Source organism: Camelina sativa, chromosome 1 (genome assembly GCF_030686135.1).
Source record: "Camelina sativa cultivar CO46 ecotype springtype chromosome 1, ASM3068613v1".
Taxonomy (NCBI): Eukaryota; Viridiplantae; Streptophyta; class Magnoliopsida; order Brassicales; family Brassicaceae; genus Camelina; species Camelina sativa.
Genome location: NC_141880.1, coordinates 2,622,974 through 2,641,033, shown reverse-complemented (window position 1 = coordinate 2,641,033; position 18,060 = coordinate 2,622,974). Strand labels below are relative to the sequence as shown.

The following is an 18,060-nucleotide window of genomic DNA, read 5'->3' as shown; positions in this document are numbered from 1 at the left end:
TTTAAGTGATTTATGTGAAATTTACAAATCCTATGTTATTCAATCATGGATTTTAAAAAGTCTACTAAAATTCACTGTTATTGAACTGATAATTTAAAAATCTACTTTAAAATCCACTGTTATTGAACTGATGATTTAAAAATCTACTTTAAAATCCACTGTTATTCAAAGCAATTTTGTGAATTTGGATTTTAATGATTTTTAGGATTTTGGAGGATTTGAGAGGATTTGTTTAGTTAAAAATACAGAAATCTAAATCTCATGGTTTTAGGTGGGATTTGAAAGAATTTTACAGAAAATCATATCAACTTCTCTAAAATCTATCAAAATTCTAAATTTCCTAAATTCCATCAAATTCTCTAAAATCATGATTTGAATATACCCCTTTAATTAATCTAATCTTAACCAATTCTGAATGTCAACCGAGCATAACAAACCCGAATTTAAACAAGATCCAATCTCATTTGTATATGAGATATAGCTTTCAAATTCACACCAACACAAAGTACATAAGAGTTAAGAACCAATTTGTTGGATTGCGGAGAGAAAGAGCTCTTTGACCTTTTTTAAAATTTTATTTGTCCTTTTTATATATTTTCCAAAGCTCATAATTTCTTGGTTCTCCGTGACAGAAAATTCTCAAACTCTTCCTTCTTTTTCTTGGGGTCCAATCTTTTTTATTATTTTCGTAGAACCTTAAAGCAAAATAACCTAATCATCTTTAATTTTGATGACAAACCTAGCCAACATAAGTTCCAAACCTTACGGTTTACGGTGTAAGTTGTGAAAGTTGATCAGTAGTCCACGTCCTACCCAACTAGTGTATAAGTTGTAAATCATTGATGGACATTAATGTTCATAATTAACGTGGTTGAGCTGAGATATCTAAACTTAATTACTCTCATCAACCGTCCTCTTCCACTACTCACACAAATCGTAGCCCTCCTTTATACGAATTTATTCGTAATGCTGTTTTTCAACATGTGTAAAATAATATACCACTGAAACCTTTCATATATATGGCTTACTTTAACGTGATAATTTAATTAATTGGAAAAAGTCAATTTACACATATGAGACGAGGGCTGGGAAGTGAAATACTATAAATTACTATTATGAATCATATGATTAAAAAAAGTTAGGATCTTTACATTTGCGTTTTCCTCAAACACACGCAACACTCTTGACTTTTGTTTGTAGTGTCCTTTTGACAGCAAAAGATTACAAAGTAGGACCAATCATTTTCTTTTTTCTCTAGAGTTTGGCTTGTTCCTTCACGAGACTACATTGTTCTTACTCTCTCTCTCTCTCTCTCTCTCTCTCTCTCTCTCTCTCTCTCTCTCTTTAATCTCTAACTTTGCTTCCTCTCTCATCTTATCCCATAAAACCATCGTAACTTGTGTGCAACAGAGTATGTGACAATGGCTAACCTTTCATCTTCCCAATCGAGTTTTATCTCATGTAATGAGAATTCTTCTCTTGATTCGATTGTAGCTTCGATAAACGACTACATCTTTCGCCTCATATCAGACCTCGAAGCATGGATGTCGCTTAAGCATAAATGCATCACATGGCTGAGCATTGAAGAAGAGGATACTCTGTTTGAATTCTCTTCCGAACACTCTGCTCTCTCGAATCTCTACAGGGGAATCGATAGCATCGAAGCTTCTATACAACAACCCGAATGGTCAGAAGAGAAGATGACTCGTTTGAGAAACTCAGAGAGAATGCTTCAAATGCCTGCGTTGCTTGACGAACAAGGGACGACAACTTCAGGTGTTCCAAACACAGTCTTGGTTGCTTTCTCTTACTTCTACCTCTCCATTGTTAGCTATCTCCAAGGTGATTCCTTGCAGACCACACTGCATTTTCTCCAGTCGGTTTTGGTCTCGCCGGAGATTGTAAGAACCCGCATTGCCCCTGAACTCTGCGAGAGCATCTTCTTCACTCCTGGTGTGTACAAGTCAGATGAAGAGATCAGAGAGATTGCAAGGAAGTATAAATACAGAGCAACTTATTACCAGGTTATGTCGTATGGAGAGACTCATCAGCCACCAAGTGAATGTATAGAGAAACCGCTTCCAAGGCTGAAGAAATATGGGTAAGGATTCAATTCTTATCATCAAAATAGATTACTTCTGTTTGTGTTTATGTCTATTTGCTTCATATCCTAACCCTCTACACATGAACAGGCAAGAAATATTTGCGGCTAATGCACATTCAGTTGCAGAGAAGCTAGAGTTGTCAGAAACCTGTGAGGTAAGTTTACTAATGACAAAGACATGCTTTTGGAGACTCTGAGTGATATCTAATCATTAAAATTGGGTAAAAGAGTAACAATTACCTTCTTTCACTTCTTGGTCTCCATCTTGAAGAAGTTACTGCAGTACCAGAATCACCTCCATAGCAGTAATGATTTGCAAGAGGATGAACTTAATGACATCTTCAACAAAATCAAAGCATCAAGGAAGACTGAAAAAACTGCAAACAACTTCGAAGTTTCTCCATGTTTGGATTGGAACTTGCAGGAAGATTACAATCAAGAACTTGGAAAAAGTGCAAGAGTCAGGTCCCTTAATGACTTCTTGAACGAGTCTCACCTAGATACATCAAGTTCAAAATGCGTTACTAGAGAAGACATTGGCGCGGTAAATTTCTCTAACCAAACATTTTCATTGCTTCAAATTTCCGAGAATGAAAAATTAACATCTTACCAAAAATATGTATTGTGAATCAGGACACATTAGCTAACATCTTCTGTGTTTCCCAACAACAAGCTCATAAGGAAGCATATAATGAGGACACATTAGTAAAAAGATCCCACAGTTTGATCGGTAAGTTTAACCGTTCCATCATTGATATTCAGGCTCAACAATCAAAGACAACTTGGAATACCCAATTAGAAGATGACTCTTCTCTGAGGCAACTAGAGTTGGAAGAAATTTCAGTATTTGGACACAAAGGGTCCATAACTTTTGAAGGAATGAGGAGAAATTTGCAAAACAAAAAACGAGAAAATGGACTTGAGACGCATTCTAGAAGAGCTCCGACGATGGATTTATGGAAGAATCTTCAGAGCTTGATAAAGGAAGTGTTAGGGAATGCAGATGAGAAATATGTCTCAGAGGTTACAATGATTTATCAAATGCTGAACAGGAAAGAAGGATTCAAGTACAGCATGCTAAAAGATGTCATTCTGGATCAGCTGTTTACGGCTATTTCTAGTTCCGAGGAGAAAACTGTGTTAAAGGCATCGATGACCGCTCTTACCAAGATCATATCAGTAAATAGGACAGCTCTTGAGGAGGTCAAGAGGAAGGGTTTAAATTTAAGTCACTTAGCAAATGCTTTGAAACAAAATGTACAAGAAGCAGCTATTCTCATCTACCTGATAAAGCCATCTCCAACAGAAATAAAGAGTCTTGAGCTTTTACCAGCTCTTGTAGATGTTGTTGCATCCACTTCTCCTTCTTCTTATTGTTACACATTTAGACCTTCACCTCCTCTTTTGACGCCGCCTGCTGCATCATTGATGATAATTAAAGTTCTTGTTACTGCTTTTGATCATGCCACAAACACAATGCACTTGGCTGCAATCAGCTCACCTTCGGTTCTTTGTGGACTTCTTGATGTTGCTAAGAGTGGAAGCTCAGGGGAATTCATCTCCTTGGCTACTATTTTAGTAAAATGCATGCAGTTTGATGGACTTAACAGGAAGTATATCTATCAGCATACTCGAGTGGCTCCTTTTGCGCATCTCCTGCAGAGCCAAGACAGAGAAGAAATTTTCACTGCTCTTCAATTTCTTCATGAGGTCCTGAAGATACCAAGGTATACATATCTCAACAAAACACAATTCTCTTTTTATACTACCAGTCACAGTTTTCCATATGACATACTTGTAATTTCAGGTCGTCAGCAATTAAGATTCTGCAACAGATGAAAAAGGAAGGAAGTTTTGACATTAAGGATACATTATTGCAGTGTATTAAACAATTGCAGGGTGATCACAAACTCTTCGCAGCAGATATATTGCTTCAGTTGAATGCACTGGTTAGTACTGAATGTTAAAAAAAACTTATGTTGTTGATTCCATCTAAGTAAATAATTATATTCTCTACAGGATTCCACACCTGAGAATAAAAAGTACAGTAATGAAGCTACCAGAGCTCTGCTTGATGCAGTTACATATAGTGAAGTTCCAAATATGCAGCTGTTATCAACATTCATTCTTTCGAATATCGGTGGAACTTATTCATGGACGGGAGAACCGTATACTGCTGCTTGGTTAATGAAAAGAGGAGGTCTAACTTCTATGTCACACATGAATATGATAAGAAACATCAACTGGTCAGATGATTGCTTACAGGTAAAAATTTTAACTTTATCATTCTAATAGAGTAGCCAAGCCAAAAAGAGTGACTTATGGAAAGGTTTATAATTTTTTGCAGGATCCAGGAATAGATGGATGGTGTTGTAAAATATCAAGAAGGATTGTTGATACAGGCAAAGCCACGTTTTGTGGTTTACAAGAAGGGTTGAAGAGTAAAAACAGGAGTGTTTCGAAGGCATGTCTTATAGCCATTGCATGGCTCAGTATAGAGATTTCAAAAGGTCCAAATAGTTTGAAGTACTCAGCATGTGAAGTCTTACTTGATGAGATATCACAGTTTCTACACCCTGGTTTGGAGCTTGAGGAAAGACTTCTTGCTTGTATATGCATCTACAATTTTAGCTCTGGCAAAGGTGAATTTCTTAACTGTAAAGTGAAATAATGGTTCATACCAATTTAAAGCATGTGACTGTAAGTTTTATACTAAAGTGTAGTTGTCACACAGGAATCCACAAACTAGTAAATTTCTCAGAAGGAGTTAGAGAGTCTTTGAGACGTCTTTCACATGTGACTTGGATGGCAGACGAATTGCATAAAGCAACATATTATCTATTCAGAAAATCTGTAAGTTGTTCTTCACCTGCATATAAATTATTACAATCTCTACCAACCACAAATTAAACCAACCCTGTTAACAGAATCATAGTTAGTCTTCTTAGATGTCATGTTTAAGTTGTCACACATAAACTCATAATTCTGAAAATTTCAATATTGACAGGATCAGCGCATATCTTGTGTTCATACACAAACCATAGAGATGCATCAATCTGGCAGTGGAGCTGTAACAGCTCTCATCTACCATAAAGGCTTGCTCTTTAGTGGATACTCAGATGGTTCAATCAGGGTATGTTATATACTTATAATAAAACTGAATTTGAAGAAAAATGTTTAAAATACCTTACTTGAGCATGCAAACTTATATATCAGGTGTGGAATGTGAATAAGAAAGTAGCTACGGTATTATGGGACATCAAGGAGCACAAAAGCACCGTAACATGCTTTTCACTCTCTGAATCAGGAGAGAGTATCTTAAGTGGGTCTGCAGATAAAACCATCAGGGTATGATAATGATTCAACTCTATCAGGAAACAACACTAGGATCAGGAGAAAACTAAATTTTCTGAAAATGTATATCCTTGTTATTTATATAGGTATGGCAGATAGTTAAAGGAAAATTGGATTGTGCTGAAGTCATAAAAACAAAAGATTCAATAAGGAGACTGGAAGCATATGGAAATATGATCTTTGTCATAACCAAAGGGCACAAGATAAAGGTAGATGTCAGAGGCTATTTACATAGTAATATCGTATAACAATTTCTAACACTAAAAAATAAACACTCAGAGGCTACTAATCTTCTGCAGCTGCTTGATACATCAAGAATATCTCAAAGTATCTTCAAAGGCAAAGGTGTGAAGAGTATGGTAGCATCCCAAGGAAAGATTTATATAGGATGTATAGATACAAGCATACAGGTATGTGTGTGGTTGCCTTTCATTAAAATGATACTAAATTATAAAGACACAAAGTAACATAGCTGTTTCAGGAATTAATCCTCACAAATAAACGGGAAAAAGAAATCAAAGCACCGACGAGGAGCTGGAGAATTCAAAACAAGCCCATCAATTCAGTGGTTGTGTACAAAGATATGTTATATAGCTCAAGCACACATGTTGAGATGTCTAATATAAAGGTAAAAAAAAACTACATTTAACAGTTTTCATCACAATGTGATAGACTACAGAGAGTGACGTAAACAAAAAAATGGCTTACAGGACTTGAGAAGAAATTATGATCCCCAAATGTCAATACCAGCAGAAAAGGGGTCTAATATAGTAGCAATGGGTGTTGTTGAAGACTTCATCTACCTGAATCGAAGTTCATCCGCAAACACTCTTCAGGTAATCTTTTTTTTTTTTGCAAAAGTAAAACACTTCCTAGACCAAGACCTACTCAAATGAGACTAAGTGGGCAGAGAGATAGGACTATACTTGCTTATTTTCCTACATTGTTATCATCACTATTCTATCTGATATTAAAGTAAAAACATATGGTTTGTGAAAACAAGATTTGGTTGAGAAGGACACAACAGAAAGTGGGAAGATTATCAGCAGGGAGCAAGATAACAAGCCTCCTTACTGCTAATGATATTGTTTTTTGCGGTACAGAAGCTGGATTCATTAAGGTGAATAATACACACCAAGCTATAAATCATTTTAATTGATCATATATAACCACTAAGAAGACCGACACTAATATCTTACGACAAAACAGGGATGGATTCCGTTATAAATAGCAGAGAGGACGAGTATCTGAGGTAACCATTACAATTTCAACAATCAGCTCAAAGTTATGATATGCATGATACGTGAAGAAGTAAATATACACAGCTTAAACTAGAGTGAAGTGAAGCTGCCCTATGTGATACTTTTACATGTGTTACATAGCATTATATGTAAGATTTAGTTGAGTAGTCCATTTCACTTTTGTGTAGAAAGTGATTTTGCAAAAAAGATCATGCTTTCAGCAAGGAGGAGTACAATGACATTATTAGTAACACGAAAGACAATAATTACTGTGGGATGGAATCAGACTAATAAGGAGTAAAAGTTAGACTCAGAGATCTTAAAGAGGTCCTACATTCTGAATTTTTGATGTAAAGATGCTTCATAAATATTATCACAACGAAAAATTTAGAGTATTCACATGGTCACGTCTGAAGAATCTATTTATGCAGATTTTTGGAATATGCATGAGAAGTCCAAAACTTGGTCCCCACGAAGAAAATAAAATTCATATTTTTGTTGTAATATGATGAATAGAGTTAAGTCAGAAGGCAGCCTTTTTTTTTGCCTTCTGTCTCTTTGCAGAATTGTTAGTCTTTATTTCATATCTTGGACCCGCTTTTGATGTCCTTGTCCCGACCATCTCTTCCACACATTATATATCATCTGATTATCAATCTCAATTTATTATTGCATCTTAAACAGTTATGAATATATGATATGAATATGCTGATGTATCATATAGATTCATAACAGATTTGTTATGTCTTGATCGACTTGACATTTCAATGTTTTTTTCTTCCCTCTTATTTATGTGAAACAAATACATAACCTATGGTTTTGTCGGACAGCAACCTCACCAATATGTTGGCCTTGCATAAATGTAATAAGAGATTAGCTGGTTGGTGACGATGAATTGATGAGCATGATGATTGATGATGATAGTTTTTTAGAGTGATGTTGTTGACTTCTTGTTGTTGCATGTCTTACTTAAAGTTTGTGGGGCTCAAACACACAAAGAAGATAAAATAACGCTAATGAGAGTATTGGCATCATAATGCATGTGCAAAGGCATGTGACTTTTGATTCCACTCGTTTAATAACTTAAAACCCCTAAAACTTTTGACTGCTTTTTTTCAAGTGGGCATTGAAACTATTATAATAGAAGTATAAGTAACACATCTGGTTTACCATCACAGTGACACCACAAGACAAATAGTCTTGGGAGAATTAGACAATGTGTATTATATAATCATAGAAGGAGAATAAGACAAAGCAGCAAGTATCCTAAGCTCATTCTTCCGAAAGGTTTCAAGCTTTATGATGATGACTAGCATATAACCAAGATGCCAAACATAGAAATGAACAAGAAAGTAGTATGACATTACATTACTCACTGAAATCAAAAGATTCAAACCAATGTCCAAAGAACAAAAGAACAGCCTAACTAAAAGCACATGAATGAAATATGAAAATCTCTTCTCTCTCTCTCTCTCTCTCTCTCTCTCTCTCTCTCTCTCTCTCTCTCTCTCTCTCTCTCTCTCTCTCTCTCTCTCTCTCTCTTTTTAGCTTTTCAAAGCCAACAATGAAGGAATTGAGTCCAAATTGGGAGATGTGTTCTTGTTGTCAGCTGAAGACTCTGTAATAGTACGACCTCTATGATTAGTAGTAGCCTTGGCTCTCATTGGACTAGCAAAAGCCCATCCCCAGCTTCTGTTCCCTATCTTATGATTGTGATGATCAACCGTCGATGAAGATGTTGTTGATGATGAAGAAGATGATGATGTCATGATCATAAACCCACCAAAGATGCCACCACATTTGACCATTTCACTCATGGCATCCGCTGCTTCACCACCTCCATTACCAATGACCTTGGTGGCTTCTCTCTGAGACTCAATCCTTCTCAAGGCACAATCACCAAACCCGTTAGAGATCCTCTCAAAGAAATCACCAGAGAAGCTTCTACTTCCACAGCCAACAGATCTAGATCTCAACACTTTCCTCCCAAAAGACGAACCACCACCACCATTACCAATACCATTTGTTGGCGTTTCTGAAACCACTTTGGCAGGAGTCTCATCTTCTTCCTCAACTATCACATCAATGCCTCCACCACCACCGATCCTCTTAGATGACTCTGTTCCTGTCTCTGTTCTCTGGTTCCTCCTTGAATGGCTAAAGTTATCGACTTTTTTGGTGGTGGTGCTGATCTGATGTTTCGAAGAGTAGAGATGAAGAAAAGACCAAAACCCACTTCGTTTCCTTTGGCCGAAACTCTCACCGTAAGCAGCAGCCGTGGATTTACTTCTCTTGTAGATCAGATTAGCTGAAGAAGACGAAGAGGAGGAAGAAGAAGAGGAAGATGAAGCTGCGAGCATACTCTTCTTCTTCTTCGCCAGCAGAAACGGGAGATTGTTGTTGTTTGTGGAGTCTCTTCCGTTACTTCCGGATGAGAGAGACAGAGCGAGAGATGTAGTGGAAGGACTGAAGGACTTAGGAGGAGAAGAAGAAGAGAGGCTGTTGGATTTTGGAACAGGGAAAGAGGAAGTAACGAGCTTACCAAGCTTTTCCTGGAGACAGAGTGCACAGATACCACCTGGATTCTTTGTGTAAGGATGTGTTACGCATTGCATACCTTCTCCCATATCTTGATCTTTGAGCTCCACCATTGCAATAAAGAAACAAGTAAAGAAGAAATATAAGAATCAAGATCGTGAAGCTCTCTCTTCTTTCCTCTATTTCTGTGTGTGGTTCACCGTTCACGGTATCTATCTTAATGAAGGAGGACGATCTAGATTTTAGCTTCTTCTAGAGAGAGAGAGAGAGGTGACTTGTTGTGAGTTGAGTGAGATGAAAGGGTTGAGAGAGAGAGGTGTGTGTGTGTGTGTGAAGAGTTTGTACTTTGTAGTAGGGAGAAAGAGAAAGACGTTGCTGAGTTCCCCAAGTGCACGTGGGAGTTCTGACCTGTACTACTCTCTCTCCCTCTTTTTATTTCTTTACTTTGTTTTGCGTCTCCAATTCTCTAATCTCTCTCTTTTTTTTTTTTTTTTTTTTTGGGGTCCAAATCCAATGGTCCATTATCAACCCCCCGATGTCCACGTGTCTTTCTAACCATTGTTTTAGCCTTTATGGAAACACTAACTACATGTGTTTAAGTGACCGTTCTACAAGATTACCACTTTGATTATTAGTAGGGTTAACTTTTATTATTTCACTACAACTACATTAATGGTGTTTTGTTAAATCGATGTTACGGAAAATAAAAGTTGTATGACCATGTTGGTCGTCGATTTTCCCCTCATCATTGTGGTTTTTATAATAAAATACTAGTAAATAGTTAACATCAATCAATAAACATTAATTGTTCACAAACAAAAAAAAACAAATACAATTACTATTGGCTATTTGCAGATACCCTAGTTGTTTCCCATGTTAGTCATTTTTATAAATAATCCGGTCCCATGTTAGTTAGTGTATTAAATAAGTATCACTTATCCTTAGGCTTTGTTAATTACGAAATTCACCGTCTTCCTTCTTATAGGGCCCCCAACCATGCAAACAAAATCATTTACTATTAACAAACTTACTGTATTTTCCTCTCTTTTTCTTTCTTTTTTTTGTATTCGATTTATATTATTAATATAAAAGATACTACTAAATTCCCAAAACAGAGTGAGTGCTATTTTATGTGAATGTGAAAGCATTTTATCATTTGTGTTAATTATGGATGGATCGTTCCTAATACTCGTCAAAATCTAGGAAAAGGTCCATAACCTATTACCTTTAAGTAAGTAAGCAAACGTAGCTAATTTAACTGGATCACACTATTCGTAAACGAACTCGGAAACTCCACCTTTTTGCACGATATAGATTAGATAATTCATTATATATCCATTTATCATAGATCTGTTTATAGATATGAAAACCAGATCCTTGAGAATGCACATATGAAAAATCAATATGACCGAATCGATAGACCAAAATGTTTTTCACTGAATTTCAAGTAGAAAAATGAAGTTGATATACGGAGATGTGACGTACCGATAAGGAGAGAGCCGTAGAGAAAAACAAAAAGTGGTCCAAAATTTGATAATTCGTGTCTTTTCTAATCTTGAATACATTGTCTTTGTCTTGTGTCTTATCTTTCTCCAATTCTGTCATTTTTTAGTTATTACGAATTGCTTCTTTGTTATCCTCACAAGTTTCACTAACTTATTTTAACAGTGTCATATGACATTTATCAATAATTAATCATAGAACTTTAACAAAATGTATCTGACCAAGCACAACATAAGTAAATCTTATTTGTTTCTCCAACTTAATCCCTAACTTTCTCCCAGATTTCATCTGCCTGAGATGAGACTTTATTTTAAAGGCGGCTTCTGTGGCCACAATATCCCAACTTTTCCGGCTAAGTAAATGTGGACATAAAGAAAACACAGAGTAGATGCAGTAATGCAGAAGCGGCTCCATTGAAACGGTGACCTTACAACCGCGATCTCGCTTGCTCCACGGGAGCGCTCTGCAACACAAATGGAATTGTAACAAATAAGAATCTGACTTACACAATCGATTCAATTCAACTATGAGGAGCTAAATTGGACAAGATTAGATAAATAGTCTTGTCACTAATCGACTTAATTAAGGAATGGTCATGTAATATAAACCAAGCTCATATAGATTGTATTTAAAACAACTGCTCCATAGACAAGCGCACAACACTGAAAAATACGAGCCAAATAAAGAAAGGAAGAAGAGCAAAGAAATACTCACCAGAGGAGCTCCTTTAGATCCCCTTTCAGCCAAAAAAGCACAAGGCTTGAAGAAATCACCATAAGTCTTCGACCACTCATCTAGCCTCGAGTAAATGTATTTCGATCCTATGGAATCAGCCCAGAACATGATACCTCCTCTGTTCCACAAGAGATTTAGATTTGAAACCAAAATGGGCAAAAGAGAATTTAATAATGATCTCAGAGTTGCAACATTTATTTGATGAAAACACTGACCTGTATGGTGGAAAACCCATTCCCATTATGGCAGCAATGTCAAGGTCTGCTGCTTTGACTGCAATACCTTCAGCAAAAACCCTGCACGCCTCATTTACTACTGGGAAAAACGTCATTTCAATTATTTCCTTCTCCGACAGTTTCACCAACTGCATTACACAACAACCAGTCAGGGTGAGAAAAAGAACAGCAAGATCCTCTCAAACTCAAAAGACGAACTTTACTTGATTTTTGGACAGAGATAGATACCTTAGGGTCAACATTTCCTCCAGATATGCTCCTTGCCTTTTCGATATATTTCTTTAACTCAGGATCAGGTTTAGCCTTGCGCTTATCGTCATACAGATAGAAACCTTTACGAGTGGCTTCACCTGAATTCAACAGGAAATACCATATAATTTAGAAGAAATGTTGAATCGATAAACATTAGCTAGCTCTCGTATCACACATACCAGCTCTCTTGTCCTCTTGCATAAGTGGGATAATCATTGATTTGTATGTCCGTTCTGGGAAGTTCTCAATGAATTGTGTTGCAGTTGCAATCGCCACACCAAATCCAACCAGGTCACACAATCTGCTCGTTCAGATAAGTAACAAAAATAGTTAAAAGATGGTGCATGTGAATGACATGGAGCTTTACAATGTGATATATACCTGAAGGGACCCATTGGCATCCCAAACTTGCTGACTGCACTGTCGATTAGATATGGATCTGCTCCACGCTCAACCAGGAACATAGCTGCCTGTGTGTAAGGGAAGAACATTCTATTCACTGCAAACCCTGTGCAGTTTCCCACCACGACTGGTGTTTTCTTAATCTTCTTCCCAACATCTAACAGGTCAACAATTACTTGGGCAGAGGTATGATTGGTCCGAACTATTTCAAGTAGTGGCATGACATGTGCTGGACTGCATGAGGAAGAATACACATGATTTGTGTAGAATGAGCAGAACCACTCTGGGCATAAAAAATTTCCTGAAATTCATCTAAACTCCAAAGGATATGTAGTCACCTGAAAAAATGAGCTCCAACAATTCTATCCTGAGACTTAGTCCGCTCCCCAATTTTGTTCAAGTCAATGGTAGACGTGTTGCTAGCGAGGATACAATGCTGAGGACAGTACTTCTCCAGATCAGCAAAAATTTGTTGCTTCAAAGATATGTTTTCAATAACAGCCTGTTCAAGCCACAAAAAAAAGACATCATAAAAAATCAAATCACTTATATCATATAACCCAATAAAAACAACTTCAGCTTGGTTTTGTTCATTATTACCTCAATGACCATGTCCACATCCCTAAAGCTCTCATAATCAAGAGAACCCTTAAGGAGAGACATGGTTTTCTCAAACTTTTCCTTAGACATGCTTCCTTTCCTTACACGACTCTGGAGATTAGCTGATCAAATTATGAAATTCGTCAGATCAAGCTATTCTAGTTCATTAAATAGCAATACAATAATCCAGTCCCACCTTTAACTCTGCCAATTCCCGCCTCCAGGAACTTCTCATTCACCTCCTTGAGAATCACTGGATAGCTACTTAGGATCAATGCGGTGGCAATTCCAGACCCCATTAACCCGCCTCCAATTATGGCTACCTTCTTTATCTTCCGAGGCATCAACCCACGATCAGTAACTCCAGGAACCTGCCCATACGATAGATTGGAAGATATCAGAAAGAGGGAAAGCTTTCATGCTATTAGTTAACATCTTTTAAAGAAGACAAATAGACGCATTATGGTACCTATGTCCAAATTACATGACTGCATAAACACTAACCTTTACAGTTCCTCTCTGAGAAAAGAATACGTGGATCAAGCCTTTGGTGGTATCAAGGCTAATCACTTGAGAACCGACTTCAGCCTCCTGTACGTAACAATGTGGTGAAAACTCGTACGGGTCAATAGTCTGGGGGAGAAAAGGTCAAATAGAACATGTAACAGAGCAATTGAAAGATAGATAATATACCTTTTCTAAACCAGCCCTTGGACCAGAAACAATACCCGTTTCAAGAGCGTCAAGGCACATTAAGGGGTGTTTCATATTCGGGGCTTGTTTGCGTGTCTGTCCTCTGGCAAACTTCAGTATCTCCCTTGCCTCTCCAAGAGGAGGTAACTTGTCAGTCTTTAACAGGCTAGAAATCCATGGTTTTCTCCTCTCAACTATGTCAAGGGCCCAACGACGAGCAGTGGTTAATAACTCGGCAGATGGCACCACAGCATCAATAAGACCCAAGGAATGACCTTCCTCAGCTCTAACTGGCTTAGATGTCTACATGTTTCAAAAAAAGAAATGTCGTTACATTTTAACTAAAGCAGACTAACACTATTATTGAAATAAAGGCACCTACGTACCAAAATCATTTCAAGGGCTTTTGTGAGACCAACAAGACGCGGAAGACGCTGCGTTCCTGTGTCAATTCAAAGGACCATAATTAGGAAAAATAAAAACGAACGCGACTTGATTCATTTTATAAAAAACATGTAATAAAGATCCTTTTCCCGTCCTCAAAGCACAGTGTGCATCAAAAATGTTTTGACTTCCCACTTTTTAAAAACATATGATGGTTCATTAAGAGTTATAAGATCTGCCTCCTATATCATAAAAATAGTACACCGCGGAAAGGCAAACATTAGGGACTTGACAATGGAAAAAAATTGAATATCTACCTCCAAACCCAGGAATAACACCGAGTTGCAGCTCGGGCAAACCTAACTGTGCACCGGGAGTTGATATCCTTGCATGGCAAGCCTACAAAGAGAATCATACAACTGCATCACCACCCATTCTCAATACGAAAAAAGATCAACAGGTTCAACATTCACGAGATGATTATCCAGGAAGCTAGTGGATTAGCATAGAAACTCGTACCATAGAAAGTTCTAACCCTCCACCCAAGGCTAGCCCATCAATGGCAGCAACAGAAGGCTTCCTAGCAGCTAAATCCAAAGAAATAAATCGATCCCTCAGGAAACACATAATCAGAAAACCCCACTACATCAAAATCAATTAAGTAGGTACATAGACAGATAATAACCTTCAAGCAAGTCGGTGATGATGTCGATGGATATGTATCCAACCTTTGGCTCTTTCCCTGCGCAAAAAAACAGAAGCAAACATTACTACCTAGTACATCAAATACATAAAAAGAAAGTAAAAATCACCAAAGATAAACAACAAACAAGAGAGTGTGTAAACATACTAGTCCCCTTCTGAATTTCACCAAAACCAGATATATCAAAGCCACCAGAGAACTTCCCCTTTGCACCTGTACCATATGTATCAGATCATCTCCAAAATTTGCATAGTAAAATTCACATTTTAAGCGTGGAAGAAGAGGCATGATCTCGAAAAACACACCCGTAATAACAATAGCTTTAACATCATTCCTGCTCAAGGCCTCCTCGTAGTTACTTTTGAGGTTGTATAGCACTGTAAATTAAGCAGACACACAGGATTCCACATAATCAGATCATTTAAGTTCGATCCGGAAAGCTGAATTGCAATTTCGGAGATCAATCGAAACCATATAAAACGAAATTGACCTAGAAGAAATCTGATGATGATGACATCAAAATCAAAGGATAAAAATTAACGGAATAAATCTGAGAGGAGTACCGTCGAAAGAGAGGGAATTGACAGGAGGATTGATGAGTGTGATGACGGCAACGCCATCGCCACCAACTTCCATCACCGTCTTCCCCTTGGTTCGTGAATCCATTTTTCTTCGAGCTTCGTTTGAGAGAGATTGCGAGTCAAATATAAAATAAAAACGCTTTGGAATTATTAAAAAGAGAGGAGACGTGAGAAATCGGATATATAAATTGGGTAAGGAGATGATGGATGACGTCTGTCTGGTTAATAATATGGTAGTAGTACCAGTGGCACACTCCTCAACGTAACGGTACTTTGATAATGTTTTCGATAAGTGTTTTTTTTTTTTTTTCCTTATTCACTTATTATAGTATAAGATTAATCACGAATTAAGAACGAAATATACAGTATTTGTTATGTTCAAATCTGCGGATTCTTTACTAAAATATGTATGTGTGTGTGTTTTTTTTTTTTGTGTCATAGTCCTGTGACAAACCTAACTTGGCGGATCTTAATTGTGTACCACGGACTTGTAATTAAACGACCGTGTATAGATTTACAGCTTTAAATAAAAAATTCATTCGAAATAATATAATATCTAATCAAAACAAGCTTTTGCTTTGTTATTCACTACAAAAAAAAAAAGGTTGTATTACATCACTTATTTTATATATTTGCATCATGTATAATTGATGCAAATAAGTTTACATCATTTATAAAACTGATTTATTATTTGGCGATGCAAATAATTTGCATCAGTTTTAAAAATATTTGCATCAGTTATTTTTATTGATGTTAATATGTATCATTTGTAAAAAAATGATGTTAAGTTTTGTATCATTTATTATAAATGTTTTTAAATTTGTATCAATTAGTACAAGTGATATTAGTATTTGTAGCAATTATTGTAATTGATGTTAAATTTTTGTATCAATTGAAAATAATGATGTTATAATTAATGCCAATTTTTATAATTGATTTCTAATAATTATGATATTTACAATTTTTTAAATATAATTTTCGTATTACTATTTTATTTGATTAATTAAAAATATGTTTTAGTAAATCAATTTTTTAAATCATTATATTTTGTATAGCAAAAATCGTTTAAAATATCTATTAAAATCTCAATAAAAATATATTAAAACCTTTACTAATACATCACCATTAGTAAATCAAATCTTATTCAAACCTAGTAATATACATCATCATCACCCTTTACAAAAAAAACTAATGATATGATCTAAGATTATAATCGAGGATGATTCCTTCCCCTACTATGAATCACATCTTGCTTCATTTTGCTTCATTTACATTGTCTTTGGGACATTAATCCTTCACCTTGAAAAGGGGTTTCTTCTGTACTTTGCTATTTTTACATGTAGACTAATTATAAGTTGGCTCTGGCAAAGGATCATTTGAATTATCATGGTGCTTGGAAATATCTTCATCCTACAAAAAAAATTTAGCGGATTATATCTCTTGAATATTGTTTGATATAGAAAAATTATTTGAAAGTATAAGAATACCTTTACATATTATCTTTTCCCAAACCATGTAGGAGTACATACATATTAATCTCCTCACTGTTCACAAACTCATGATTAGAACATAAACAAAAAACTCATAACAAAGGTTGTCAAAAAAAAAACTCATAACAAAGCAAAATATGAGAATGAGTGTAATCACAACCTTTGAGATAAATAGAACTGAAGCCTCAACATATGTAGATTTATTGAAGAAATTGAGAAAATAAAAACCTCCCAAAAAATAAAAAGAGCATGAGATGGAGAAAAACTAACAGTTATAAAGTAAGTGAACGTGAGGTTGAAGAAGAAAATATTGAGGATCCCTAAAAAAGAGGAATGAGTTAATTAGTTAATTTTCTATATAGAAGGAAAATGCCATTTTTATTTTGTGGTAAAATATTTCAAACTTATATTACTTGTTTAAAAGAATATTTTTCACTTTTCCTAAAATGGAAATTGAGGATATACATGAGCTATAAACAAAATTCGAAATTGAGTTTTTTTTTCTGTCGAAATTGGCGTAAACTTACAACAGAAAAAAATCGTTTGTTTTAACTTTATTTAGAAACCTTAAACCATTTTTAATAAAAATTATAAAGATTTAAGGTTGTAATTATTTTTTTTTATTTATTGCCAAATCAAACAGTACGGTTGAAAGAGTATATATATATATAAATTATATTGTAATTAAAAAAAACCTAGGAAGTAACTAGATATTTAACTAGAGTTAAAAAACTGGAAAAAATTTAAAATTAATACGTTAATAGATAGATATGTATATTTATATTCATTTTATTTGTTAATGATTATGCATGTTGGTTTTATTAGTGTCAAATTTCTTAATTGATACAAATTAAGAGTAAATAACTTCAGATCGTTTAATCGATATAAAACAAGTAAATAGCTACTTTTGTTTTTACAATCGATGCAAAATCATATAATTAGCATCACTTTTTATTGATGTATATTTGTATCAATTTTTTAAAGTAATGTTAGTATAAATTATAAATTATATCGATTGTTTAAGTGATGTAAAATTATATTTTGTATCAATAATTTAAAGTGATGCAAATTAATATAAATTTATATCAATTATACTGATTTGATGTAAATTAGATTACTGATGACATCAGTTGTTTGAATTGATGTTAAATTTTATTTTTTGTATCATTCATAAAAAAGTAATTCAAATTTAAATTATTTTTTTATTTGACACAAATTAACTGATGCAACATGCCCATTTTTTT

At 35.4% G+C, this 18,060-nt stretch overlaps 3 protein-coding genes across 9 annotated transcripts; 1 reads left to right on the top strand and 2 right to left on the bottom strand.

Annotated features, from left to right (window-relative positions):
- Window positions 1-1,230: 1,230 nt before the first annotated feature.
- LOC104728420 (putative E3 ubiquitin-protein ligase LIN-1) lies at window positions 1,231-7,380 on the top strand. 7 transcript variants are annotated; one of them, XM_087471071.1, is made up of 17 exons: window positions 1,231-2,101; window positions 2,193-2,259; window positions 2,376-2,648; window positions 2,738-3,831; window positions 3,912-4,053; window positions 4,124-4,369; window positions 4,452-4,746; window positions 4,839-4,957; window positions 5,112-5,237; window positions 5,321-5,452; window positions 5,545-5,667; window positions 5,758-5,868; window positions 5,940-6,086; window positions 6,169-6,294; window positions 6,462-6,578; window positions 6,668-6,710; window positions 7,131-7,380. In XM_087471071.1, the coding sequence occupies exons 1-16, from the start codon at window positions 1,422-1,424 to the stop codon at window positions 6,683-6,685; spliced, it is 3,816 nt and encodes a 1,271-aa protein (XP_087327197.1). In that variant the 5' UTR covers window positions 1,231-1,421; the 3' UTR covers window positions 6,686-6,710; window positions 7,131-7,380. The 7 variants fall into 7 exon arrangements, 5 of the variants coding, with proteins under 5 accessions (XP_087327197.1, XP_087327169.1, XP_010445722.1 ...); XM_087471043.1 differs by lacking the exon at window positions 7,131-7,380 and adding an exon at window positions 6,888-7,094; XR_015570596.1 differs by lacking the exon at window positions 7,131-7,380 and adding an exon at window positions 6,888-7,094 and having other exon boundaries at window positions 1,248-2,101; window positions 5,971-6,086.
- A 660-nt stretch (window positions 7,381-8,040) lies between these two features.
- Window positions 8,041-9,862, bottom strand: LOC109132696 (uncharacterized). The gene has a single exon (XM_019244820.2). The coding sequence runs from the start codon at window positions 9,348-9,350 to the stop codon at window positions 8,244-8,246; it is 1,107 nt and encodes a 368-aa protein (XP_019100365.1). The 5' UTR covers window positions 9,351-9,862; the 3' UTR covers window positions 8,041-8,243.
- Window positions 9,863-10,893: 1,031 nt separating this feature from the next.
- LOC104728084 (peroxisomal fatty acid beta-oxidation multifunctional protein MFP2) lies at window positions 10,894-15,773 on the bottom strand. Its single transcript, XM_087470994.1, has 18 exons — window positions 15,309-15,773; window positions 15,051-15,122; window positions 14,893-14,958; window positions 14,728-14,784; window positions 14,562-14,629; window positions 14,360-14,441; window positions 14,045-14,100; window positions 13,659-13,961; window positions 13,470-13,556; window positions 13,162-13,336; window positions 12,966-13,087; window positions 12,704-12,867; window positions 12,345-12,599; window positions 12,143-12,264; window positions 11,940-12,061; window positions 11,691-11,839; window positions 11,455-11,593; window positions 10,894-11,203 (listed from the first exon to the last, which is right to left on the bottom strand). The coding sequence occupies exons 1-18, from the start codon at window positions 15,409-15,411 to the stop codon at window positions 11,168-11,170; spliced, it is 2,178 nt and encodes a 725-aa protein (XP_087327120.1). The 5' UTR covers window positions 15,412-15,773; the 3' UTR covers window positions 10,894-11,167.
- Between the last annotated feature and the right edge of the window lie 2,287 nt (window positions 15,774-18,060).

Excerpts from the sequence above, each read along its gene's own strand:
- LOC109132696 (XM_019244820.2), bottom strand. The coding sequence starts at position 9,350 with ATGGTGGAGCTCAAAGATCAAGATATGGGAGAAGGTATGCAATGCGTA.
- LOC104728420 (XM_087471071.1), top strand. The coding sequence starts at position 1,422 with ATGGCTAACCTTTCATCTTCCCAATCGAGTTTTATCTCATGTAATGAG. Across the intron at positions 3,832-3,911 it reads GAGGTCCTGAAGATACCAAG|GTCGTCAGCAATTAAGATTC; the intron begins GTATACATATCT and ends TTGTAATTTCAG. Across the intron at positions 5,668-5,757 it reads CCAAAGGGCACAAGATAAAG|CTGCTTGATACATCAAGAAT; the intron begins GTAGATGTCAGA and ends AATCTTCTGCAG.
- LOC104728084 (XM_087470994.1), bottom strand. The coding sequence starts at position 15,411 with ATGGATTCACGAACCAAGGGGAAGACGGTGATGGAAGTTGGTGGCGAT. Across the intron at positions 15,123-15,308 it reads CAATTCCCTCTCTTTCGACG|TGCTATACAACCTCAAAAGT; the intron begins GTACTCCTCTCA and ends CTTAATTTACAG. Across the intron at positions 11,840-11,939 it reads GAGGAAATGTTGACCCTAAG|TTGGTGAAACTGTCGGAGAA; the intron begins GTATCTATCTCT and ends TGTGTAATGCAG.